The sequence below is a fragment of the Perca flavescens genome, chromosome 4, assembly GCF_004354835.1.
Source record: "Perca flavescens isolate YP-PL-M2 chromosome 4, PFLA_1.0, whole genome shotgun sequence".
NCBI lineage: Eukaryota > Metazoa > Chordata > Actinopteri > Perciformes > Percidae > Perca > Perca flavescens.
Window position 1 is genome coordinate 18,956,621 of NC_041334.1, and position 27,624 is coordinate 18,984,244.

The 27,624-nt window shown below is 41.0% G+C and overlaps 1 protein-coding gene across 2 annotated transcripts; it reads right to left on the reverse strand.

The window, feature by feature from the left end:
• Positions 1–3,514: 3,514 nt before the first annotated feature.
• Positions 3,515–27,548, reverse strand: arhgap40 (Rho GTPase activating protein 40). Of its 2 annotated transcripts, none has more exons than XM_028574707.1 (15): positions 27,354–27,548; positions 17,655–17,884; positions 16,594–16,814; positions 15,649–15,727; positions 14,883–15,031; positions 13,742–13,907; positions 13,059–13,150; positions 12,476–12,553; positions 11,089–11,248; positions 9,839–9,921; positions 8,179–8,385; positions 7,772–7,915; positions 7,317–7,468; positions 6,491–6,546; positions 3,515–5,829 (listed from the first exon to the last, which is right to left on the reverse strand). In XM_028574707.1, exons 2-15 carry the CDS (start codon positions 17,863–17,865, stop codon positions 5,723–5,725), a joined length of 1,905 nt encoding a protein of 634 aa, XP_028430508.1. In that variant the 5' UTR covers positions 17,866–17,884; positions 27,354–27,548; the 3' UTR covers positions 3,515–5,722. The 2 variants fall into 2 exon arrangements, with proteins under 2 accessions (XP_028430508.1, XP_028430507.1); XM_028574706.1 differs by lacking the exon at positions 27,354–27,548 and adding an exon at positions 23,478–24,178.
• Positions 27,549–27,624: the final 76 nt, after the last annotated feature.

Consider the following 27,624-nt stretch of genomic DNA (forward strand, 5'->3'; position numbering starts at 1 on the left):
GCTTTGAATAATAATCTGTACAGTTTTTCCACAAAAACAAAATACATCTATTCATCCTTCCTTCCTTCCTGCAAAATCCAGAATATATACTGTAAATGTGCAACGTTTGTTCATTTCAAAAGTTTTATCTGCAGACACATGATGTTTTCTTATGCTTTCAAGTTTCCACCTCACACTGGTGTATATTGCACATTGGACCATTTAGTCGGATGAATATGTAAAACAATGTTCTATTGTCAAACTCTGCACATATTGAATTCTGCACAGTGAAGCTCAAACATCTGAGTGAAGTGACATTGAGCAAAACACGATTATTGAGTAGAAGGGTGGAATTGAAGGGATCTTTGGTGGTTTCAAAACCTTCACCTGTCTGTAGCCTGACCAGCCAGACCCACATCAAGATGTTGGCTCTGGGAACCATTGACAGGGCTCAATCCGAGGGGCGGAATAAATGGTTGTCTTTCAAATTCCCTCTGCACGCAATAGGATAGCGCTACAACCAGGCAGAGCAATGAAGAAGGAAGAGATATTTTAGATAGATTAAACGTTTGCCGTATCCGGTCGGCAAAACTCCGAACACTCTCTTCCTTTTCCTTCCTTTTTTAAGAATGATTTCTGTGCCGTTCTTTGTTCTTTTCTCAAAGAAAAGCTTAACTCCAAGTCTTCCAGAAGACCGCTGTTCCCAGCAGCAGCAGCCATAAGCCCGCCCACCGACTCTATACATGATGTGATTGGCCTAACCAGAGTTTGGTTTTTCCAGCTCGAATGCCAACGGAGAGTGCCTAGACCCCCCTGGCTGCAAAATAAATTTGCTGGTGCGTCTAGATTTCTAGGCTATCTGTCTGGCTCCAGGTCTCTGAATTGCTGTCCATCTCAGAATTTTTTTTCAGATATGAATAATGAAGTAAAATTAAATTGCAATTCAGTCTGATGACCAGGTTAAGGTCATCAGACTGATGACCTTAACCCCCCCCACACACACACACACACACACACACTCTTTATCAATAAAGAAATGGCTCTTTGGCATACAGAGTTACTGCCCAACTAGAGCTCTCCTGGGTACAGTTAAAGGCCCTGGAAACATATTTTCTCAATACAGTGAGTGTTGGAGTCTATTTTCTGCCAAAGTTAAAACAGATTTGGTTATTTCACGAGAGATTTTTGTATTCCTTTTTTTCTTTCTGCTCATTTGAAGTGGGCGTAGCTCAGTTGGAAAAAGGTGATGTATGTACTCCTGTGCACCAATTAGTCCTCCTCAGCTGATTAAAGCCCCCGCATTACCAGAAACTAGTACTGGTTTGAACCTGGTAATCAAGCCTGTGAGCTTTACCTTCTGGCACAAACCCTCCAGTCACTCAGACACTTATTATTCCATCAGTGATTACCTCAGAACAGTCCTGTAAATCTGTTCAAATAACACCAGAACATGGTTTTTCATCCGTTTCCTGCCTCACCCGAACACATCATTAGCAGCAGATTAGAGTCTAAATTTGGAACTTTACTTTTGTGCAAACTGTCTCATCGCTGGTGGAGCCTCTATAGCTAGTGCCAGGAGGGGAACCGTGGCTGCCAACATGTGAGCACCGGAAAAGGCTTCAGCTCGCACCGTCATCCCCCATCAATCCGTTCGACTCCGGTCAGCCTGGCACAAAGACTAAAGCAGGAGAAGAGCGCTTCCTCCATCAAATGTGAGGTGAGCTCTGAGTGCACATCGTGATTAGTTGTGAATGGGACGCAGCGGTCTGATTGGTGGAGAGAGCCGGGGGTCAGGCGTTCTGCCAGCAGCTCATACAAGGCTGCTGATTGCTTTTCATCCACTGATTACAGTAATTTAGATCTGCAGCAGGCCAAAGGGGCCTGCGTCTGGCAGGCTGGCTGCTGCTGCTGCTCTGTCTGGTGGGGCTGCAGTTTGGTTTGCTCAGTGATTTTTTTTGTTTTCACAAAAGAGTGAATGAGGCTGAATCAAACATACAGTATTTACTCAGAAAAACACAACAGCCATGTTGAAAAAAGGTGTGATTTATGTCTCCTGTGCTGAGAGAAAGTCTTGGAGGTATGATAAAGGCATAAATATCTGTGCTTTAATTGAGGGAGAACATGATAAACTATTTGAAGGATTTTCTTTTCAAATTATGCATGAAAAACCATCTGTCAATGTTTGAAATAATGCAGATCCGTTTTTAAGTCTGATGATATTAAATCCATCATGCATTCATTTTGTAATCATGTTTTTAATAATAATGAACATCTCATTTTGGATTGAAACGCTTCGTTCACAAACATTAGTAACACCCCACATGGTGCATGTTCTAAAAATACAAAACACATGCTCTAAACTCTAATTTTGGGAAAGAAAAAATACAATGAATGCTATATCACACATTAGTTTTCTTCCCTTTGTCTTTCAGGCGGACATTTGGACAGGCTGAGACCTTGAATAATCAAAGTTGATGAGGCAGTTAGTTGCGAATGTTTTTTCCAGGAGCGGTGGCGATGATTAATTAAGAAACTGAGCAGCGCTGGCCTCTTCACCTGCACACATTACAAGGTTAATCTCTCTATTGATTACAGCAGCAGAATGAAACCAATACTTTACTATACAGATTTTCTCTGATTTCACATATATATATATAAATATATATATATATATATATGTGTGTGTGTGTGTGTGTGTGTGTATATCTGCTTCTTTGTGAGATGCAGTTGTAGATTCACAAGAATGATGAACGATGCTTTAGTTGATACCATCTTTCTACCACACCCATTACCCCATATTGGAAAAATAAATCACGTTTAGCACATTAGATTCACATTTATTGACAAAAACATTTTTCTAAAGTTTTTCTTACTACAGCAAATACTATTTTCACAGAAGTATTAAAAACGATGACTTGTGTAAAGGGCATAAATATACATTCTGACGTCTGCTGACTGACGTCTAAAATCTTCACCACAATAAAAGCTGGATGTTGATGAAGACAATAAGAGGTCCACAACCACACTTTGATCACAAAAAATGTTCCTGTAACCATCTATCATTTAGTCTCCCTGGGTGATCATATAGATAACATTGTTTCAGAGCTATCTAGCCCAAAGGACGCGTCTTCTTTTTCTCTCACACACAAACTCATTCACATATGTACAAACACAAACAACAGAAAAATGATGTAGTGTGTGAACTTGTGCCCCCTGTTTTGGTGACTCCACATCTTGGTGTGTGTATGTTTACACAATACTTGTCCATGTGCTGGGCTCCTAGGGGTGTTTGGACTCACACTGCTTGGCCTCTGGGGGGCTGCTTCAGAGGTGACCTAGTTCTCCTGATTGTCAGCAGTTTCATCGGCTCGCTCTGTGCCGAGGCACTGAACTGGGACCCTGGGACAGGCCAATTGGACTTGTGTAATGAAGCTCATCACACACACGCACGCACACACGCACACACACACACACACACACACACACACACACACACACACACACACACACACACACACACACACACACACACACACACACACACACACACACACACACACACACACACACACACACACAGCTGCTGTCATCAGGTCCAGGGCAGCAGAATTTATAACAGACATTTATTACCTTCTCCTTTATGAAAGAAATGTGATTCCTCAGCGTGTTTCTGATGCATGCACCACACCGCCATTATGGTCCATTATTGGGATGTGACAGAGATGGAGCGGAGGGTGTTGATAGATGTTGGTGCCGGGCTGACTGTCATTACTCCATCTATTGAGTGGAGTGTGGGAGACACTTCCCACAAAATGGCTGCGGCGCACCAACATGGCTCCGACTGCGAGGAGTAAATGATTCACATCTGACGATCGCCGCAAAATGTTAAACACATTCATTTTCTGCTTGCGTGTGTTTGGAATACCTCGAGTAGCAACACAATCAAAACAGTCCTACTGCAGTGATTTCAGTGCCTCTTCACACCGGAGTGTATGCATGAATATTTACACATTTATGTTACTGTACTGTTTAGGGTGTAAAGAAAATATGAATACGTATATATGTATATATGTACAGGAACACTACAAATTCCCACATTGAGTATGGGTGACTTAACACAACATACTGTTACACTGAGTGCAGCAACTCCACATTATCGTAAAGTCTCTCTAGCCTACATTATACTCATCAAATACAGAAGCAACAATGGCATTACATTCAGATAAATAACAACAATAATCCCAGTATACCCCAAGAGTCACTTCAGTAGTTTTGGCACTTTCATGTGTTTAAAAATGAGAACTGAAGACCAGCTTCACTGTGTGTCCTTAACAATTCCCTTTAGAGGTGCAATAACTGTCCTTGAGGTTGAATCCCTTGGTATCAAAAAAAAGAAAAGTCTCTTTGAGCACTGTTCTGTACAAGTCAGGGGTCCTTGGAAGTCCATGGATTATTTTTTATAAGGCCCAGGAGATCGCAAGGTTTCACAGATAAGAAGATATCGGTTCATCTGGGTCTCTTTCCCTCTTTGAATGGCACAGACAAACGGAGTCGATACAGAGAAAAACCCTCCGTCTTTGTTTACTTTGTGATCAAAATGTCTGAGCTGGGAAAACGGTTAGCAGAGAGACAGATTAGAGGGATCAGCCGGTTGATTAACTGATTGATCAATTGGTAACTGTATGCTTACTAAGAGCTGAAGTCCCGCTCCGTTTCCAGGTTAGCTTCTGTTCCACTAGCTTTCAGTTTTGAATATTTTTTCTCTCCCTGATTTTTAATCATCAGTAATTAAAAAGGCAGGACATACGTTTTTCTGTAAATATCATAAGCTAAATGGTCACGAGAGTGGCTAAGTTACAGTCGACTTTCTCCAGTAAACTGATTTCATGTCATGTAAACGAGAAACTTGATTTATGCTAGGGGGCTTCCAGAAACCTGCTTTCCTCAGGTAAATCTCTCCTAGAGAATGTATGTCCATTTAGTAGCAGAATGGACCTCGTGGTGACAATGCCGTTTCTAAGGTAATTGATGAATCTCAGAATAAATGTTTTTTTTTTTTATGTAAAACCAGTGCAGGATAAGACACCAATTTAGCCAAGAATATTGTCATAAAGCTCCTGAATCATGTTTCAGCTTTTTGCAAAAGATTGAATGAAACCCAGGATATGAAAACACATTGTCTGGCTGGCCTGAGCAGGAGGCGGGACCTCTGCTCTCTATAACCAGAGGTGCTCTGCATCCCCATCTGCTCACTCATGGTTGGAGATGATTGCTTGAGAGAAAAGATGGCAAACCAAACTGCCAAGCTGCTCTCTCTCTCTCTATCTTTCTCTCTCTCTCTCTCTCTCCTCTCTTTTCTATGCAGCAGGTTTTCTGTCTGAAGTAATGAGTCACATCAGCGGCTTTCTACTTGCAGCATTGCATCCCTGCGGCAACGCAGGAGAGGTATGATGGAGCAAAGGGAAAAAAAGAGAAGGAAGATAGAGAGAGAGTGAGAGAGAGAGAGAGGGGAAAGAGAAAGAGGGCAAAGTGTGTTCATCTGACTATAGCCAGTTTTTAGGCTCTGCTCCTGGCAGATTCTCTATTTATTGGTTTCTGTTCCCTCCATCTGTCTCCTTCTCCCTTGTTGATCCAAGGATGAAAAAGACAAGAAGATAGGGCTGCATGGATTTGATCCCTTTTTTTTTATGCTATGCCTTTGTCCTTCTCCGGCGAGCTGTTTCCCAATCTGTTCGCCCATCCTTCACAGCCCTCTGCTGGCGTTGGGTTTCAGCTTGATGACCCACTCTCCTCCAGAGTTAGTGTTGTACAAATCCAGAAGGTGTGCGTCGGGATCCAGGCAGTGTTCACCTGCAGAAAACACACAGAACAATGAACTAGAAGCCCTAGTTGTTCATTTAATATATCAATTACGGCTGCAGCTAACGATTATTTTTACATTTCTAAATGTCTCGATTAATTGTTTGACCTATTGAGTGTAAGAAAATTGTGAAAATTTGTCAGTTTCCTGGAGTCCAAAGTTGACGTCTTTAAATGTCTTATTTTGTTTGATACTGATACTAAGTAGCTAAGGATTTTTGGGGGAAATTTTACTTAAAAAATGACTTAAAAATAGTTCCCGATTATTTATCTGTCGATCAACTATTTGATAGATCAAATATGATGATTTTTTTCATCTCTAGTAGCAATTCAAGACTTTTGTATCAAAACCGAGATTATAAATCAATAATCTCAGTTAAGAATGTGGAGATTCAGAAGTTTTACATTACAAAGCTGAACTGACACAACAAGTTTTTTTCTTTACTGTTAACTGTGCCCGCTCTTCTGTGAGCACACAGACGTGTGTAATAAGCATTTGTCTGCTCTGATAACTGCAGATGCACCGCTTGTGTCTCTTTGGCGCTTACACAGTTCATTATGTAAGACCGCGCTACCCTCATCAGCTCAATGAGCAGAAAGACATGCAAATGTCAGTGCCACTCTGACCAGAGAAAACGCTGGTCCAACTTACCAATATTCCCTCCCACTTCATACAGGGCGCAGTCCGGATACGCCACAGAGCCGTTTCTGTTGAGAGACATACAACACCTACGTTGCTTCTTATTTTCATAAAAGTTGATAAAGCACATTATATGTCTTTCATTAGGTAGTCTCGCTTTGCCTGACCTAGGGTCTGGCTAGTCCACACAGCATTCCTGGATGGGACAAAAACGTGCTCTGGTTTATTGGCATTTCTTTAAGCCAATCACAATCGTCATCGGCGGTGCTAAGCAGCGGCAGCAGGCCTGGTGCCGCTACAAACTAGCCTCGGGAAGGAACTTGTTTTGGTGGAACATGTGTACGTTCAAAAGTTGTTTTAGTTGTGCAACAAAAAAACTCAGATTGGACAGATAGTCTAGCTAGCTGTCTGGATTTACCCTGCAGAGATCTGAGGAGCAGTTAACCATAGTCCTCATAAATCCACTGGAGTTTAAAATTCCAACACAAAGATACACATATAGCTCTTAGTAGTTTTGCTTATTTAAAGCTAATGTACTTGCAGTTACTACTTGTTGTCTGGAGTTTGCACCTTCAGGGTTGAAAGCACTCAGCTAAATGACATGTAGTAAGTAGGTAAGTGGAAATGGAAGGTAACGGACATCCGGCCGAAAAAGCGGGACATCCGGCGGAATTTCCGGAAGTGGAACGTCGTGGATATAGACTATTCATTAGGTGACAAAAGTGACACCATTACTACAACAATAGAAAAAATCTTAACTGCTGTGGACATTATGCAACAAAATCAAAGTTAAGAGTTGTCATCAGCATGTAGTCATTTAGAATCTGCAGCATCGTACCTTCGCATTTTGCCCTTTCCATTGTCGGGGCTGCGGAGGGACTGGTGTTGAAACTGGGCGAGCAGGTCTGAGGCTCGGGAGTTGACATTGAATGGGAACTCCATTGTGCCGCTCACCAGATCCCCGACCTGGATCTTCACAGTACGGCACGGCTGCAGGGCAAAAAAAAAAAAAAAAAAAAAAAAAGAATATTTATCACCTTATTAACTTTGGATAGTAAAACAACAAAACATTGACGTTTCTGCAACAAACAGCTTTTTACATTTGAATGACAACATGCAGCTTATACAGGGACACATTTTTCCAGGTAAAATCTGTATGTGAGGAGCTTCTTTTTAGATTTGTTTCAGTAATTTATGGCTGTAATTTACTGTATATTGTATCAGACATTGCTGTAGCCCGGGTCTACTGTAAGCAGAGTGTGTGATGCAGTGTGGGAATGTGAAGCAGCTCACATCTGAGGTGTTTTTATCAGGTTTTTCGCGGCTGTCTGTGTGGATCTTCCTCAGCAGGTTCTTGATGCGGCGATCGTAGAACTGGTAGCGCCGGTTACTGTTCTCATTCAGCTTACGCACCTGGCTCATCAGGAAATTAGGGATCTGAAGAGAAAAGGAACATGACACAACATTTAATTAGAGTAATTACAGTTTTGGCTGATATTTAATTTCCATTTGCTAGATGACAACAAGAATATAAAATTGTAGTAAAATAAAAGTTACTACATTACTCTTTATTACTAAGAAAACTGTGTAAGATTTCATAGAAAAATTGGTTATGAGTGCATGTAGAAAAGTAACAATGGCCTATAAATAATTACACAATTATATCTAATGTTTCTGGTTGAATATGTGGGCGGTCCTACCGTCCAGAGCAGGTCCTGGTAGCGGATGAGGAGCCTCATGACGTCAGCTGCCTTCTCCGCATGCCCTTTCTCTGCCCCCTCAGTCAGTCTGCTGGGGACGGCCTTATGGAGGAAGAGGTTGGGAGCCATGATGGTTGCTACGGCCCACAGGTTCATCCTATTTCTCTTCTCCCTGGAAACCACCTTACTGAGGAACTCGAGGAGGGCCTGAAGGACACACAGATGGAGACATGCTTACAGATACGTGAAATCAAATCTCAAGTCAAGTCAAGTGGGTTTTATTGTCATTTCAACCATATACACTGTATATAGTGAAACGAAACAACGTTTCACCATGGATCAAGTGGTGTTACACATTTAAAATATATGAAAACAACATTATATAAAAACGACATTCGAGACAGGCTACATTTAGTGCACACACATTATAGACTTTACATAAAGTGCACTTAAAGTAGAGCATTTAAGACAGACAGACAGACAGACAGACAGACAGACAGACAGATAGACAGATAGACAGACAGGGACAGGACAGACAACAGACAACAAAAGACAGGGCATAAGTAGACTTGTAACAGAGCATTGATTGAGGTAGGATATATAGAGTTTTTGCAGCATACAACAACAACAACAACAAAAAAAATCTTTTTTTAAATAAAATTAGATCTAATGTGGAGGTTGAACATTTCAGATTTCATTTTTTTCCAGAGTTGAAACACACTCACTCACTTTTAACTGAACAATGTGTAAATGTCAGTTACTTACACTGAAGCACAAAATGGAGTAAGGGGTAATTATCACAGTGACTGAATCATCTGCAACACCTCTACTGAGAAGTATGTTAATGCACAGTTTCAGCTGCCTCCACTGGAGTCATAGTAATTAGTTCAGCTGGATTTGGTGCTCCTAAACCGAGCTGACTGCACACTTGTGTCGCTGAAAGTGAGTCATGGTTGATGCAAGCCGTTATATAACAGAGCAGAGAGTTTAAAATGTGGATTAAAAGCAGAACAATAAAGTGATGCATTATGAAACTTTACTGAAACGAGGCTTTGGCATGTTGTTTCAGGAATGTGTAAATTCAGATGAATTTCTGTCAACCTTAAGAAGAACACGTAGGGTGTGGCGAATGCTAAATACAGCTTTAAAGCCAGTGGAAATCTTAATTTGTAATGAATGTAGTTGAGTAAATAGAACATTATTTTCCTCTGAAATGAAGTGGAGTAAAAGTATAAAGTGCCACATGAAATGGAAACATTTAAATAAAGAACCTCAAAGTTGTACTGAGTGTTAGTACAGTACTTGAGTTCATGTGTTTAGCTTTATACCACTGCTGAATGTGCACATACTGTAAGAACCTGGAAGAGTAACTGCTAAAACAAAAAGGTTTTTTTCAAAAAATTTTAGGTTATTATTGAATGCATACACAGTGTTCGAGAATCGTGTAATAAGAGAGCATCAGTGTGTGTTCAGTCTATTCAAATATGCTAAAATAAAATTGGTAGATCTATCTTAGAGTGTGATAACTGTTTTTGTCTTTACTTTATGAAGTACATTGTTGAGATGTTGTGGAGTGTGTGTGTGTGTGTGTGTGTGTGTGTGTGTGTGTGTGTGTGTGTGTGTGTGTGTGTGTGTGTGTGTGTGTTTGTTCAGTGTGTACCTTCAGTGTGTTCCTGTTGGGCTCAGGCAGCAGCAGGATGAGCAGGTTTAACATGTGAAGTTTCTGCTTCAGCTCTGTGATGTCTGAAGGAAGAGGAAGCAAAGGTAAGACAGGTTTAACACACACATGGAGCGCGCGCACGCACACACACACACACACACACACACACACACACACACACACACACACACCCTCTTCATTTCCTCTGCCTTTGGCTAAGAGTAATGGGATATCTAAAGATTAATGACATTGTGACTGGTGGTCATTAGATTTGTTAGCTTATGTCTCTGTGGTCACATGTCGTTTATCACTTATCACTGCATTGATTCTCCCCACAAACTAAACACCAGTGAGTCATCAATCAGGTCATATTAATATCAATCCACTTTTTTTATTAAGGTGAGACTAATGTGAATATAGCAGATATTTTACAGCTGCTTTGTCACAATGCAGTGATGCCTCTCAAAAGGCTATCAACTTGTTCATCTTAATGCTGGTTTCTCAGCAGAAGCAGAAAAGGGTGAGCATCAGGGTGAAGAGATCCGGGTAAGTATGCTGTGAACCCTGCTGAGCTGTCTGGAAAAGTGGGCAGCAGATTGTTGAAGTTGTGTAGAGGAAGACAAAAGGAATTGTTGTGTATGCCTGATTTATACAGTTACTACGCAACTTGCCAGGTAAGAAAACACATAGACAATACGGTCAGTCACTTCAAAAACATCCTCCATCTGCATACTGTCTGATCTGTAACAATTCTGTTCATTATGTTATTATACAAAGGTGTAATTTACAGGGGGGATGGGGGGGGGTTACAGCACCCTCAATAATCAAAACTGGCGAGTGCACCCCCCCCCACCAAATTTAATAATAATTTCCTTTAAATAAATAAAGACTTTTGCACCATAACTTGTTGCAGAAAAGGCACAAATTGTTGCCGAAAAATTCATCAGAATGCAGGAAATGAAGAGTTTGATATGCTCAAAATTTAGTTTGCCCAAAAGTGGAGATCTCAAAGCCCCACCCCCTCCACCCCCTCCACCCCCCATGTTGAAACCCAAAGTTAAGCTTACTTAGTTACTATAGAGGAGCAGTGTACTTTGTGATGTGTCCCAAAACTGAAAGGTCTTTCATCCACACAACAGACATTTGTTCTTTTAAAATACAATGGGTGTGTAAATATGACACTAAACAGTTTTCACTTTCAATTCAATGCTTTTGAATTTGACAAAATATTCAAAATGTTGCCCACTGACCTCTGACGGCGCTGAAGGTGTTGAGGTACTCGGCGGTGAGCAGAGGAGCGGGCAGTTCCCGGATGAACTTCTTGAGCAGCGCGGCGGCGTCGTTGGGACTCACCTCGTCCCAGCTGACCTGCCCTGAGTAGAAGTTGCTCTCCAAGTTCTGCTGCAGATGCTGCAGGTAGAAAACAACGAGAAGCTTTCAGAACTGCATGGGCACCTAGTATTATACAGTCTATGATAAGCACAGATGAACTGTCGGTGTTAAGTTCCACCTCCCAGACATAAAAAAATAGCGTAATAAAAGAAATACATTTCCAGTGTTTGTAATGTTACATTTTCAGTGACAGTTATTTTGAGTTATCGAGATATGGAGAGTTGTATGTCACTCACAGAGCTGACATGGCTCTGGAGCAGCTATTTAAAGCTCATTAGTATCAAACTAACTCTTCATGGATGTTAGAAACACAGGCATGAGGTCGCAGCTAATTACCTGGCAGTGTTATCGGTCTCTATTTCCTTAGGCGTTTATAAGAGTATATAAGTGCTATCATCTCTTGTGTTACGGATTCCTATTTTACAGCCAGAGGCGAACACAGCTTTCTCACGTGTTATAAAGATACTAAAATGTTTCAGGCAATATTTTGAGCATTGGATTAAGAGCATAGACTCCCGTTGGTTCCTGCCTCTATTTGTGGATCTAAAATCAGAACAAAATGGCAGAATATGCTGAGGGTGGTAGATCCTTCATGAGCTTGGGGCAGAAGAGAAAATATAGTGTCACAACTGTAGTACATTAATAGTTGAACTATTGTCAAATATGTAACATATTTTGAATTAATAAATAAAATTTTGGGGAACAAGAAATACAGTTATAATGGTGTAATATCTTGGTTCACTATTATAAAGTAAAGATTTAAAAAAAATTAAGTTTATTTCATTCTCTCTCTAAATGATCATTGTTTCCAAATCTATTATCTGTAACAGGATCTAATGTGTACTGCTGTTAAATGGCGCCCTCTTCTGTCTGCTTTAGTTTAATTGATTCACCATCTACTGTGCATGTGCTGCATTAAATACTGTATCAGGAGGTGACTCTGGCAGCAGCAGCTGAAAAAAACATAATTGATTCCGTTGGAATCCATTGGAATGTTCTAAATGTCAACTATAGTTAACCTAAGTAAAGCTGTTTGATTTTCTTCACTCTGTTCAGGCATTTCTGACATTTAACTGTGTCTATCATTTTGCTGCCCTTTAGATCATGAAACATTTTTTTTCTTGATTTCTTTGCTTTATACATAAGATTACCAAAAAAAGGGGGCATGTTGTGTGATAAAATAATTTGGTGCAGTCAGTGTCAGCTTTGTGTCACAGAAATAATGAGTGGATCCATTAATTGTACCTTGATTCTGGACTGAGATCCTGGAACCCGCAGGATCCCCTCCGAATCGACACCTTTCTTCTCCAAAAACGACAACAGCTGCAGAGAGAGAGAGAGAGAGAGAGAGAGAGAGAGAGAGAGAGAGAGAGAGAGAGAGAGAGAGAGGGGGGGAGTGGAAGTAGAGAGAGACATTAGCAGAGAGTCCAGCATCAGTAGATAAGAATCTCTCGCTCACCTCTGCTGGTTATTCTCAGTTACTGCCGCTACATACAGGGTGTGGTCAAAGCTTTTAGCATTTAGAGGACACTGAGGTTTTTTATGTGCTTCTATCTGAAGACATGGTTTGTGGGTTCAACAAAGCAAAAATGTGCCAAACACATGCTGTGTAAAATATGGTGACAAGATGTAAATTGTCATCTTCGTGTCAGAGCAGATCTGATATCTTATAGGCAACACAGGCTGCTTACATTATTGGCTAAATGAACACCTCAAGCCCACATACAGTACAGATAGTATCAAAACAATCATATATAAAGCGTTTGGGATAATCTTCTTCGTACACTTATTTTAAGGTCATATAAACGTGTGTATTACGGGTTCTCACCGCCTGCATGAAGAGAGGAGTCGAGGTGTTGGGTTTTATTTTCTGATCGTTCTCCAGCAGCGTCGCCAGCGGCACCCCGTAGAGCGTGCTCTCTGTGAAAGACACAAGATGTCATTCAACTGTTCTCTGCATTTCATTACTTGCATAAAGGAGATATTTTCCTGTGTTATGTGTGTGTGCCTACATCCAGACTTCCACATCAATTCCTTGTAAATCAGCGTGCCGACATACAGAAACTGCAGTGTGTGAAACTATGGCTAACCAAAAAATGCTACGATTACTTATGGCTGAATAATGTATTGCTGAAGAATGTGTCACAATAGTTTAGTCTTATTTCCAGTGCTGGTATGTATACAGAAACAGGTACAGGAGCATATTTAGATTTAAATTCCAGACAGCAGGGAAACAGAAAGAAGTATCTGCAGACATTCGAAAGCTGACAGTTTGTGCAGAACTAGAGCTGCAGACAATCATTCAAGTGCCAGTTTGAGTTATTGTTTTTCTTGGATTTGATTGGCTCACATTCAGAAACAAAAAAAAACAGATGCAAGATAAACACTGCACATAGTTAAAATGTTACTGTCTAGGAAAACAACAGCTGCCAGCCTATTTCCTTTCCGTGTGTGTGTGTGTGTGTGTGTGTGTGTTTTTAAAGTGCTCCCTTTGTGTGGCTGCTGCCATACCTGGGATTTTCCTCTTGCTGGTTTTGTGCCTTTTAACCTCCAGCTCTAAGAGGTCGCACAGCGCCGTCATGTCGATGAGAGCCAGCTGACGCACCTTCTTCATGTCACTGTGGGAGAGATCCTGAATACGAGTCACTCCCAGACGGCACTTAGGGCAGACCACCCGCTGAGAGGGTGAGAGTGAAGGCAGAGAAAAGTGAGGAGAGGGAGATTGGAGTTAAGAGATGGGAAGTGGAGGTGAAGAGGTAAAGAAAGACAAAGAAGCATACAAAGCAAAAAAAAAAAAAAAAAGCAGAGAAAGACAAAATGGGATGAAGAAAATGGTGACAGTGTCAAATCATTTACATAATACTTATTGTAATATAATGTGCACCAGTCATTCTCTTCATTAATACTCTAAGCAGTGGAAGTGTGGCAACGGTATCCATTTAGTTATATTTAACATTTTTAAAAAACATTTTCCCTGTCGCTGAGGAAACTTGTTCAGCCTGAAATAGAAAAAATAAATCTACTGGACTCTGTTACACAACAACTCTTCTTTTGTTTTGAGCTAATTCCCTCATTCTTTTATTCTGTTTGACCCTGTTATCTAACCAACAGCGGGCTGATTAGAATTGGCTTACACTAACGTGTGTGTGTGTGTGTGTGTGTGTGTGTGTGTGTGTGTGTGTGTGTGTGTGTGTGTGTGTGTGTGTGTGTGTGTGTGTGTGTGTGTGTGTGTGTGTGTTGATATTTTGGTCCAAACAAAGACTGAAATGCAATATCTAGAGCACAAAAGCCACAAATGACTGAGATTTATTTTTTCTCTATTACCAAAGATGCAAGCAAGGTTAATTAAGGTTATTATTCATCGTGTATGTACCTTGCCCTCCAAAAAACTGTACAATTATTATGTTCTGTTTTCTGTAAATACATTTCAAATGTACTTTCACAACCACCAACATTATTGTAGGAAATGCATGCAGTGAAACTTGTCAGTACTTCCCATTTATGCCCTAATTGTCTTCCCATTTCAAGAAATCACTGGGCTGTTTACAAATTTCCCTATTAGAAATACAGTTTTAAAACTTTCCACAGATTTCCTGAAGGCTTCGGAACCTACAGTCATGAGTAGGAGAGGGGGAAGTGTTTTTGTGCTTACAGGCAGGGTGCCATCCTCTTTTCTGCGTTGGCTTTTGTTCTGTGGCAGTTTGGCCTGTTTAAGGAAGATGACAGCCTGTTCGCAGTAAGCCACTTCGGTGATGAAGACTTCCTCTTTGGGAGTGCCTCGTCGATGCTCCGCCGTCATAGCTGAGTGGTAAACACACATAAACACACACACACACACGCCAATCTATTAGTTCACTCAAGGATGTCCACTGTATAAACCACAAAAAATAGAATGTGAATGCACGCTACATGAGGGAACAAGAGGGAAGAAGAAGGACCAAAAAAGTCCACAAATATGAGGAAATGTACCCACATGCTCTCTTTATCTTTTATCACCCTACACAGAGGAACAAAACATTTGACAGCAATTAATTCAATAAATCTGAACCAATTAGAAGATACAGTAGATGACAGGGCTGTAGCCTGACTGAGCCCAACAGATAATCCCTCATTAGAACCTCACAAATCTGCTGCTCACCTGATTTCTTCCTTAGGTATGTCTTTTTAAAGACATGTCAGGCAGATAATTCGTAGTTAAATCTGTGAGGAGTTTGTAAGATGATACAATGATTGAAGTACACGAGTGGTTACTTTGTTCAAATCAAGTCTTGTTTTGATTTATTAGATTATTAAAACAATTGCAGCCACAGCTTTTTAGGTTTTGTGCTATGAGTGTACTTTCACTTCTTATACCCTTTAGGGTAAAACTAGGGTTAGCTAGTTTTACTGTAATAGTACTACTGTACTGTAGCTCTTACCTGATAGTGGTGTTTTGGCAACCGATGCCATGCTGTTTTGGGCAGGCTCTTCACTATGCTGGGACTCAGGCAGAAGTGTCTGGTGAAACGTCACAAACACAAGTCAAGTCAAGTCAAATTTATATCACAAATTTGCCTCAAGGGGCTTTACAATCTGTACAGCACACGACACCCTGTGTCCTTAGAGCCTTGATGTGGATGAGGAAAACTCCCCAAAAAAGCCCCTTTAAATGGAAAAAAGGAAGAGCTACTGATGAGGGATCCCTCTCCCAGGAGAGACAGACATACAATTGATGTCTGTGTACACATATACAACACTTTCTCTAAGGAATAACTTTACTTAAAAATATCAGTCCTGTAATATCTTCTCCGCCACTGGGAACAGAGGTAGTGTTTTATATTGTCCACTGAGCAGATGGAGATGGATACGAAGAGTGTTTCCTTTGATAAAGGACTGATAATGATCAGTTGAACAGTGTCTCTATTCCCCTCTCAGTGCTGCTCAGACAGACAGGGAGGACAAAGCGTGGCCTTTACATGGGATTTGCCTCTATTGTCACAGGTCAGCCCCTCTGCATGGAACAAGACAGCACAACACATTGGAACAATAGAAGATCCTTCAGTGAGACCTGAAATTCACCAGGGAGATGAGTAATTTTATATTTTACTGCATGCAGCTTTGACTCAGACTACCTCTGCTTGCTGTATACTTGTATAACTTCTGTTATACAAGTATAACATTAATCCTGAGACTGGTCTTTGCATTTTTTGGGTGGATGTAAAGTCACTCTCAAATTTCCTCAATTTGTTTTGTAGATTATTTGAAGCCATGAAGAGCAAGCTTTTCCTCCTCTACCAGGGTGTCAGAGGCAGTGGTGAGTTATGGACAACTTCTTTAGACTAGCAGGAATAAAACATTTTTTAGAGGTATTTCAAAGTTCTCACCTGAGTGATGGGGGAGTGGAAGATGTCACGAACGTCACGCGGTGCGGGTTTGTTCCTCTTGCGGAGCGACAGCGTGTATGAATCCAGTCGCCGCTGGACGGCCTCGGCCTGGGTCCGGGTCAGAGTTAACAGCAGCACCGCGTTGTCTACATCCTCGCTGTCCTCGCTGATGAGGGTCGATAAACCAGCATCGGCCAACCACTGCTCCTCCTGTTCGCCTTCTGAGAAACAAACATATAACAGATAGTGAAATATCCCAACAGGCCACATTTAAATACACAGGGACGACAGCAACAACATGTAGATACAATGCATAGTAAAATGCAGGATTTTACTATATTAAATTATAATTTTGATGTAATGTATAAAACTGTTGACTAAATGACTGGACTGGATTTGTGCATGAAGTCGCTTCTCGGTCTTTAGGAACTACCAGCGTGCATGAAGTCCCTTCTCGGTCTGTAGGAACTACCAGCTAATTTTAAACCAGTGATTTATTTAATTAAAACTTAAGAAATGTTAAGCTAGTTTATACTTTAGTTAGCTAAATCAGTCTCTTGGAAACATCTGTAACACAGTCTAATCAAAAGTGATGTAGCAGTGTAGGATCACTGGCTGTAACATAACTCCCAAATAGAACAGTTCCCAAATATAACGCTTTCTTTAAGTAAAAGTGGGTATGATTTTGTTTTATTTATGATTGCACTGATGGAGAAACGTGTGTTTCAGAGTAAGTAGTATGACATTAGTGAGGTTATTAGGTAATTTAGCAAAAATCTGAATGAATGGACACAATAAAAGAGCATTGCCATCATGAATGGCAATTTGGCTTGTGCACATAAAACACTCCCTGCCACAAAGTGTTTGATCGTGTTGTCATGGTGATGAGCGCTTCTTTGCTGCATGAGCGACACCTGATATGTTGCCATGGAGGAGGCTCTCAGTAGCAGCTGTGTTAAGCACTGATGGTTTGTAATTCTACCACATAAACTCACAATGACTTCTAGCTAAGCTCTTTCTATCCATTCTTAATCTATCAGCGCAGGATTCACGGTATTTACCTTCTGACTGTCTGGAGTCCCTCTTGGTGCTGTCGAGGTCTGTGTAGCCACTCCCCTGTCGGATGGTCTCCACCTCACTCCAGAACGAGTCCAGGCAGAGTTTGTCGGGGTGCTGCTCCTGATCCTGGGAGGATGGCGTGTGCGTGTGCGTGCTGTGTACGTGCTCAGCGGCTGCCTGGTCCTGCGGGCTGGCCCAGGGCTCCACGCTCATCTCGGTGGGGCTGGGATTTCTGGTACAGACATATACACACGTAAAGAAATCGCACGCATGCATGCACACAAATGAGCAGAAACACAAAGACACGTACAAAGAAAGAAGAAATGAGGACTGAAGCGATGCAGGGAGGATGAATCAGCCGGGAGAGCCCAGAGAGATGGAGAGACAAAAGGAGCAGGATGGAGGGAGGGCCGGAGTGAGGAGAGAGATGGCGAGAGCGGACACAAAGGGGGGTCCTCTATTGTTCTTGCAAAATGTGGCCTGAAGGCATAGTACCCTGTAGATCCACTAGATGTCCCTGTAACAATGTGAGATCTGTTTCCCTATGGGTCACACCCCTTCATCTACTTAAACAGATACATACCCACTGACAATGAAAGACAAAACATGCAATGAATAATTTAAAATAAATAAATCATAGACAATGTTAGATTCTTTTCCAAAAAATAAGGAAAAATGCAGCCAGCGTTTCCTGTGTAGGACTCAAAAGAGGGTACTGTTCTCTAACAACAATGGGAAACACTCAGCTGCAAACACACTTGCACCCTCAGGGCACTAAATGTGACTTGGTGATCACAGACACAGGAAGTGGTCAGCTGAGTCACTCCATCAGTGTGCGGTCCAGTCACATTCCTCTAGTCAGCAGATCTCAAGACATACCAAACCACATTCGACAGTGTCTAAGGAATGCCATATGGCTCATCGTGGCAACATGAGCGAAGAGAGACAATGAAATGATAGTTGTCAGAGCCAAAAATAGCCATCGTAGTTTCAGCTGTCACACAATGAGCTTATTGAGAAGTTACTGATTAATGCCCAAACCAACTGCATGTCAGTTTAAGCCAGATCAAATATGTTCAAGATCAATGCTTTGGTATGTTAAACCAAATGCTTAGTTTTAGTTTAGTTTTTATTAGTTTTAGTGTTAGTTTTAGTCTTTTTTGTAATATATTTTTGCATATCCACCTGGTATTAATATCCGATGTGAGTGATCCGATCACAAGTGGACAGCTCTACAATAAGTGTGTTCCCACCTGGCAGTAGAATGTGTCTCCAAATGCGTTTTGAGCTCTATATGCAAATAACCCTGTATATAATTTCCGTTTGCACATACCGGTAGGCTGTTTGTGTGTGTGTGTGTGTGTGTGTGCGTGTGCGTGTGCGTGTGCGTGTGTGTGTGTGTGTATAAATGTCAGTTGTTACTCTCACATAGATCATACATTAGAAATGTGTGATGACTGATGAAAAAGAGTCAGTCTGTCTGTCAACAGTCTGTCTGTGTGCCGAAATAAGGTACAGGAAAGAAATACTTTTTTAAGATCTCTGTGTACTCAGTACATTTGTAGCTTCTAACTAAATCTCTGTGGTTTGAAGTTTATTTCCTATTTCTGGGTGGGCTGTGATGTCAGGAGGTGTGAGTATAATACTATAATACTATAATCTTATACTATAAATTCCTAGCAAGAATACAAAGCAAGTAACAATGCCTTTGCATGACTGGAGAAAAATCTGGTAAGGAGAACACGACGTTCCACTTCCGGGATTGTTCAGATGTCTTTCATTTCGGCTGGATGTCCGTTACCTTCCGCATTCTTTGTGTAAAAACCAGTGGCTTTATGAGAACTATGGTTAACTGCTTGTCAGATCTCTGCAGGGTAAATCCAGACAGCTAGCTAGACTATCTGTCCAATCTGAGTTTCTGTTGCACAACTAAAACAACTTTTGAACTTTCACATGTTCCACCGAAACAAGTTCCTTCCCAAGCCTATTTTGCAGAGCCGAGATTGCTCCGTCCGGCGTGTAGCACCGCCCAAGATGATTGTGATTGATTTAAAGAAATGCTAATAAACCCGAGCACGTTTTTCTCCCATGCTGTGTGGACTAGCCAGACCCTCCTCCGCAGCGCTGTGGATGAAGGGCTGACAATGTGAGACTAGGTGAACAGTAGTGAAAGAAATCACTGTCTTTGAACCAATATGCAGGTGGGTCACTATCCCCAATATCCTAATTTTACATTGCATTAAAGCCTTTTCATTAATCATAAACTGTCAAATATTTTCAAGTAAAATTGATTATGCTTGTTTTACTGGTCTTTAACATTCCAACATACATCTTACTAGTAATGTGACAGTAATGTTGAGTCCAATCTTTAATTTCACTGGAAAGACGTCCAACATCCAAGAGGCCCTCTCTCAAAACAATCAAATTACTTAACTAAACCAGACATTAAATGATTATAGCATATTATAAAAAATGATACACAGATCAAACATACTGGATTGGTACATATATTAATGAAGACAAGACACATCCGTCAGTTACTTTTCCAATTCATCAATCAAGTGTTTAGTCTATAAAAATCAGAAAATAGTGGAAGAAAACCAATTACACCAGAGACATTCAGTCTTCAAATTGCTGGTTTGGTCCAACCAGCAGACCAAAACTCAGATATTCTCTTTACAATGATATATAACAGAGAAAAGCAGCTAATCCTCACAAGCGAGAAGCCAAAACCAGCAAATGTTTGCCATGTATATGCTTGAAAAATGACATGAACAATTAATCAGTTATCCCAATTGTTGTTAACTAATTTTCTGTAAATCTAACTGACTAATTGTTTCAGCTCCAGGCGTATCCATTTTGAATACTGTTTTTAGTCACATTAAGATTGTAACAACACCGTTTGTATAAATCGACTGTAAAATCAAATTTGGACAAATCTATATAGGATGTTGTTTTATTACTTGGAAGTGATGTGGAATTACAGACAGAGACACATAGATTTTAAGGAAACTAAATTATAAGATCTACTACCAGTAGTAGATCTTATAGTAGATCTTATACTACTGAGTTGAGATATGGGAATCCGTATGGGGAGATAAAATGCAGTAATAAGGCATTCATGATAGCAATATAAACATGTAAACATAAATGTTCTTTTCATACAGCATCTGGCTCACCACATCCCTCACACACAGCTGGCCAAAGCCATAACATGTGCTCACAACCTGCTACTCTTATGGATTAAACACATCAAGCCTAATAAGAGATCAGAGATCTGCAGACAGCTGACTCACAGCAGTGCACTCTGGATCCACTTCAACTTCAGGGAATGCAACAAGGACATGAGATTAAAATCATGTCAAAATATCTGAGAATTATTTTGACATTAAAATGAAAAAAGCTTTTTTCTATACCACAAAAGTCTATAAACTACTGTACAATTACCATGTGTTTTAACTGTTTAGACATGCAGGGGTTAGCCTCCCTAACCCTAGCTGTCACAATAGAGTCACACAGACTCCAAAGCATAAACTACCCATACTACAACTGCAGCCGTTTTGACTGACATGTCTATCACTTCACTGTCATGTTATTTTTCAACTTCACCACACAGTGTGCCATCTAAACAACACCCCTTAAAGCTCAGACAATACCCAAACTTTTACCAAAACATTTATGAACTCGATCCTGCTGATCTAGCTCCAGCTCATCACACATACCTGGCTTTTTTCTGTAGGGAGGATGGCTTTATGCGCCTTCTCCCCGCTGGGCTTTGGGAAGGACGGAGCCTGAAATGGTTCAAACTGGTGCGTGGAAACTGCATGGTGGACCCGTTCCTGCTCACCAATACCTCCTCTCCTCCTCCCATATCCACAATGCTAAAGGAATCCAGGAATTACAATCCGCCACAAAACCTAGCTTTATCCAGTCCTGTTGGTGGGACACCATGTGAGTGCGGTGTAAATCTGTCCACTGCTCTGGTTTCTCAGTTTCTCTCTGCGCTGACAGGAAGTGTTGTTGTAAAGACTTCACTGAGTGGCTGTGTGCTGTGGAACTGCAATGCAGGACGGAGTGACGACACACATCAACACATTATTCACACCTGTTCGCTCCCAAGCCACCCTGAGGTGACACGCCCTGCATGCATGCCTGATGGCCATCAAAGCTGGTTTGAACAAGAATGTTTGACATTTGTTTTAGTAGTTTACTAGTTCAAACACTTTGGGCTGTAACGTGACAATTAGCTTTACCTAGTCCAGGTAAAGGTCTGGGATGTAAACTTTATTGGCCTTTTAGTGAAAGCTACACAACTTCACTTGATCTTCTTAATCAAGGTTTCTGTGTTGAAAAGATGAGGCATGTCATCAGCTATTTGCTACTATTAGAATTAAGTTAATCAAATGGATGAAGAGGTTTTCTTCTTTTTCAAACTCTGTGGTTGATCTTGCATTGCAAACAGGAAATCTCAAATTAAACAGCACATACAGTACTTGCAGTGTGACAACTAATGAAGTGGAATGTTACATTAAACCATGCTTTAGCAGAAGATAGTGACTTATTGTAACATCCTTGTTCAACCTCATACCTGAGCCCTCGTAATTTTTGACATAAATAGCTTTCAGGTGCCTGAGTGTGGCTGTGATGTCATCTCTATGAGAACAAGGTAGAGCAAGAGAACGTGTCTCAAATTCCCCAAGTGCAACAGGTCTGTCAACATTGTCTGTGAGCAGCACCGTAACTCATAAAATCACTGACTCGTCATCACTTTTTCATTCTTTCTTGTCATGCTGATGACAGCCAATCTATCAGCTGAATATGTAAACAGACAGAATCAGATGCCTGGTGAGATTAGGAGAAAAGGGAGAAAAAGGTTCTAGTGGTTTTGACACTTGGGTCATTGTAGTGAAACCTTCTAGTTTACCAATTTCACACATTTCATCTCAACAAAGATATGTCGCCTACAAGGAAGAGCCTAACCAGCTACTTCAACCTCTCAGTGTTGAGCCTGACTAAAATGACCTAAAACAAAGTATGCCAGCAACTTCTCCACCGAATACCCTCAGAGGACAAATTATAAAGAGTAAAAGGAGAAGAAGAAATCTTCCTTGTTCGCCTTGAGAATCAAGAGGAAAAGCAGCCTTGTCTTATTTTTAAACCTGGTAATAATACTCCTCACCATGCCAACAAGTTATAAAGCTTAGCTACAAAAGAAAACACATTGTCCATGCTACTTCTCTAAATAGACAATTGAAAACGGGGACTACTGAAAATGTCAGGGTGTTGTGATTGTTTCTTGTTTAATGGGCCCCAAACGAATACAGAGAATCAACAGGAAACCATCCAGTCTGAGAGAAGAATGGCCGAAATGTCAAACTATTGTCTTACGTTCATACTCAGCACTGTGTAAAACAACACAAAGTAACCCCAACAAGAAACACGGTAATACACTTGAAAAAGCGGCTCTCATAAAGCAAAACTGTTAAATCCTCGTGGCTGAATTCCATTGCAAGCCTCCTAGCTTGCAGAGAATGCAACACAGTCTTGAGAAAGTGTTTCTTGTCAAACCGTGTCACAGCATGTAGGGTCTGTCCTATGATACAGAAAATCCTAAAAAAAAGTCCCTAAAAAAAACACAATAAAAGCATGGAAACTAAAAAAGTAAAACCAAAGTGTGGAGTGACAGAAGAAAACTGTTTTAACAACCTTGCTCAGCACCCATATCAAGATTAACCTAATAGTAGTGAAGTAGCTTAATCCATACATGAGCTTCAAGTCCCAACAGCCCCCCCAAGTCCACAGCGGCAGCAGAGTCCTGATCCTACCTGGCCTTGGCCCATGCGATGGCTCTGCCCGAGAGCAGCAGCAGGGCTGCCGAACCACTTCGCCCCCACGGCATCCTGCTGTTGTCCCCCCAAACTGCTGCAAGCTGTGGGAAACAGCAGCTGCCTGCCCCTGGCAAGCTGTTTCCTTCTAATCGCTTCAGAGCAAAACACATCAGAACAAGGATGGTGTCACTGCGCTGGTAGGCACGTCACTACATCGCATCCTGGGGCAGGAAAGGAAGTCTGCATGGGGGTGTGGGGGGCTGGGAAGGAGAGGAGCTGAGTGGTTAAATACTTAACTGGGGCTGGACAGAGGGCAGAGACTGTCTGAATGGCTGGTTGGATCGACAGTGCTGGAGCTGAATGTATTGGGCGCAGGACACAACAGCTGCATGCTTGACTCAGTGGCAGGCTGGCTGGTTGGCATGACTGTTTGGATAAAGTTATTCTGGGGCTTCATCATTTCCACCAGTGGGACAAAGAAAAGTGGAAAACATCCTTTGTTAGTGGCAACATGCTAACTTATTCATTTACTGATTTACTCAAACACAGGAATCTGCTTGACCTGTTTTTATGGTTGTCATCCGTTACTGGAGGCCAGGATCCAATTTACTGTCACTTATTTACAGCAGGGTTGAATATCAGTAAATAGCAGGCAGGTCTCAGCTTGTCCACAGACACTTAAAAATGGGAATGAAATGACAGTGGCTCTTGAACTTTGGATCAGGCCTATTAAAGGAAAGAACACAAGGCAGAGTAGGGCCACAAAGAACTCACAATACAACCTGTGTCCTGATACATCTTTTGGACATAACATGGTTTGACGTGGTTTAAAACCAAAATTGAAATCAGACTTGCTCTTATGTTAGGAACCCTCAACACAGGTCAGTCGGGACCAGTCTGCAAACGGTTTAAAAAGCTAAAACATGGTAAAGTCATTATACTGTGCATAGATTGGAACAAACTACCAAAAGATCTTTTGGCATGAAATGTGCTCTACAAAGAAATTAATCTTGCCTTTTTGTTTTAGAGAGAGCTGTGAGAGCTCAGCACGTAGGATTGGACTTTGTCGCACAGCAGTGTTGGGTAATCTTAAGATTATAAGAAATTTATTGTTTCTAGGAACATATGTGAGCTAATAGCTACAATGGTGTAGCTGACTTTGTTCACAGCCAAAAAATAACACTGGGACATTGAGAAAATGTGCTACCCTTACACACTGCCCTTAATACCAACTAAGGAAAAAACATTTTTTAATTTCTTTCACATCAAAGAAAATATCGTCACAGTCAATCTAATCAGCTCCTGGATGAGATTTTCTGCACAAATTTGTATGTGTATAAAACAAATGCTGCCACGTCAAAACAATAATTACTCTGTAGATAAAAGAACTAGTAAACTCAATACAAAATCAATTGGCATTTGGTGTGGCTAAAATCAATTGTGGCACCTCTCTGTTGTACAGTGAGAGATATCTGGTGGGATCAGTTTGGTCTGTTTCAGCTCTCTGGCAGTTTGCCCAGTCACACCTTACACACAGTTTTTGTCTCTAACCAGATCAACACAGATTAGGGAGACCACAGGGAACAGCATTTGGCCTTTCTCACCTGCTCTCGGTCTACTCACGGTAACTCCTCTCAGAGTCTTATCTCCATCTAAACAATAAACAATGGAGAAGTCTCTGTGGTCCCCAGTGTTATGTTTCTTATCTCTCTAACCTTGATTTCAGTTCAGTAAAACCACCATATCTGCTCTCCTGTAACTTCCCTAATGCCCTCCTTCGTTAAAATGTTTCTTTCCTTTCTCTTGAATCATCTCTGACTGTTGTACCTGGTATGTCAAGCCCTTTCTCGCCTTCACTGACACTGTGACCTTAGCTCACCGATATGCCTTGAGAGAAAGGAGAATGGAGAACATGATGGCATGTCACAGTGTGACCCTACAGATGGCATGTGACAGCCAGCTCAGCCTCATGGCCTGCTCATCCACCTCTTGGCAAGTAAAGCACAGAGAGTGAATGGGATGGGAGGGGATGGCGCAGGAAAGTGGAGCAGAGTAGAATACAGAAAGAGAGAAAAATTACAAATAAGAGAAGAGGGCAAATTCTGATGGAGGAGGATAATACAGGAGAGGAGGTAACAGGAGAGGAGGAAGATGTAGAAAGAGTGTAGGAACACGGACAAAAAAAACAACAACATGTTTCATTACATCAGTACTGTTGGCCTTTGCTAAATGTTTAAAATGTGAATATGAATCAAGGACAAAAGGAGAAAATGTGGCCCAGGCTGAGGCGGACTCACTGACACTTACAGATGGCTTGACTAACAAGCAAATGGTGACACAGAGCCAGAATAATGCCGCCTGTCACTTATACCAATAACTCAACACACACAGTTAAAAACGTGGTTTCATGACAGCATGCTTTATACGCTCACCCATATAGAAACAGAAGAGGCCAATGAACTGTGATGAACTGTGTCATCAAATGCTGGAGTTCATTTGATGCAGCTGATGAAGGATCATCTTTGATCCAATGACCACAACACTATCCTACACAAACCAACGAACAGCTTTGTCACCAAGACCAGAGATTTTTATGGGATGAAAAAATAGGTCATGCGCGTGTGATTTTCCTCTTATACCTACACATAGGCAAAACTGCGCTGTAGCAATGGAATTCCTGCAATGCACCCACAGAGATGTGGGTGTTTTTGCTCATCATTATTTATGGCTGCAAAGTTTGGAATTCGTCTGGGCGATGTTGCTGAACTTGTTCTGAAAGCACAGATGGGAAACGTGTTGGAGAAAGCTTTAATTATCTGGTCATATATACATACTGAAGCATCATTCCAAATAAAATAACCTTACAGTGGCCATATCATAACTCTGTGCATCACTGAGGTTTTCTTTCTCTCAAAAATGTTCTTATGTCAAGATTTCACCTGAAGCAGGGGTCCTGAAATAGTTTTCAGTGAGCTGAATTATTACCAAATTAGTTCATTATTTTACTAGGGCTGCATTGTTCAAAAATGTTCAATACAGATAGCTACCCGTGAATTCGATACAGGTACTTTTTTCAATACCATTTTTTAAACTTTTTTCAATACCATTTTTATTAAAAATAAAAAAAGTACAACATAAACATTACGATACAAATCGTTTTTTATTCTTCAGCTCCTTGACACCAATGTAACGCACACTGTGATTAAAGCCTCTCAAAATACAACACCACACACGTGAGCCCCGTCTCTGTGAGTAAAGTAGTGTTTTTCCTGCATATGACCTGCATGGCTCTACGACGTATAACGTTACACAGCCAATCACATTAGCACAAGCATTATTAAATCTTGTAGCATATATATATATATATATATATATATATATATATATATATATATATATATATATATATATATATATATATATATATATATATATGTTGTTCTATATATATTTTTTGTGTGTGTATGTATATATATATATATATTAATGATTAATAAAGAAACGTAAATACTACATTTGTGTTATCGTGCAGCAGACAATGCTGTGCTGAACATATGCAGGAAGAACAAAAAACGCCCATAGCAACAGGTCCTGATACCCTAGCAACCAGAAACGCTTCCCGACTGGAGAACAGGAACACAAAGCCAAACAGCAGAACACATTTACAACCACATATAGGTCACTTATTTTACGTCTGTTTCTAATACACACGACCTCTTGTTCAAGATAACATCAGTGTTTTTCATCAGAGAATTATTATTATTTTTTTTTTTTACAAATTGTAAAAGGTTAGCCAGCTATATTAGCTAGCTAACGGGAAACAAAGAGGTCCACTAACGTAGCTAATCTGAACCAGTTTACTGATAACGTTACCTGGGGAAACACCGGCGACACCACCGGCGATTTTTTTCATGTAGCAGGTAGTGATGAGTCTGGCTGTGAACGGTGACAACAAACAGATGGAGGGGGAGAAGCTCGCCCTGCCTTCACAGATGAGATAATAATACATTCATGGATGAGAGAAGCTGCTCTCCTCCACTAACCGTCCACGTTGTCCTTCACACGTTGCGGCTGACGTCACCACACCGCAAGATCAACAACAACAAAAGTGCCATAGGATGTACCAGTATACCCGCTAGCTACA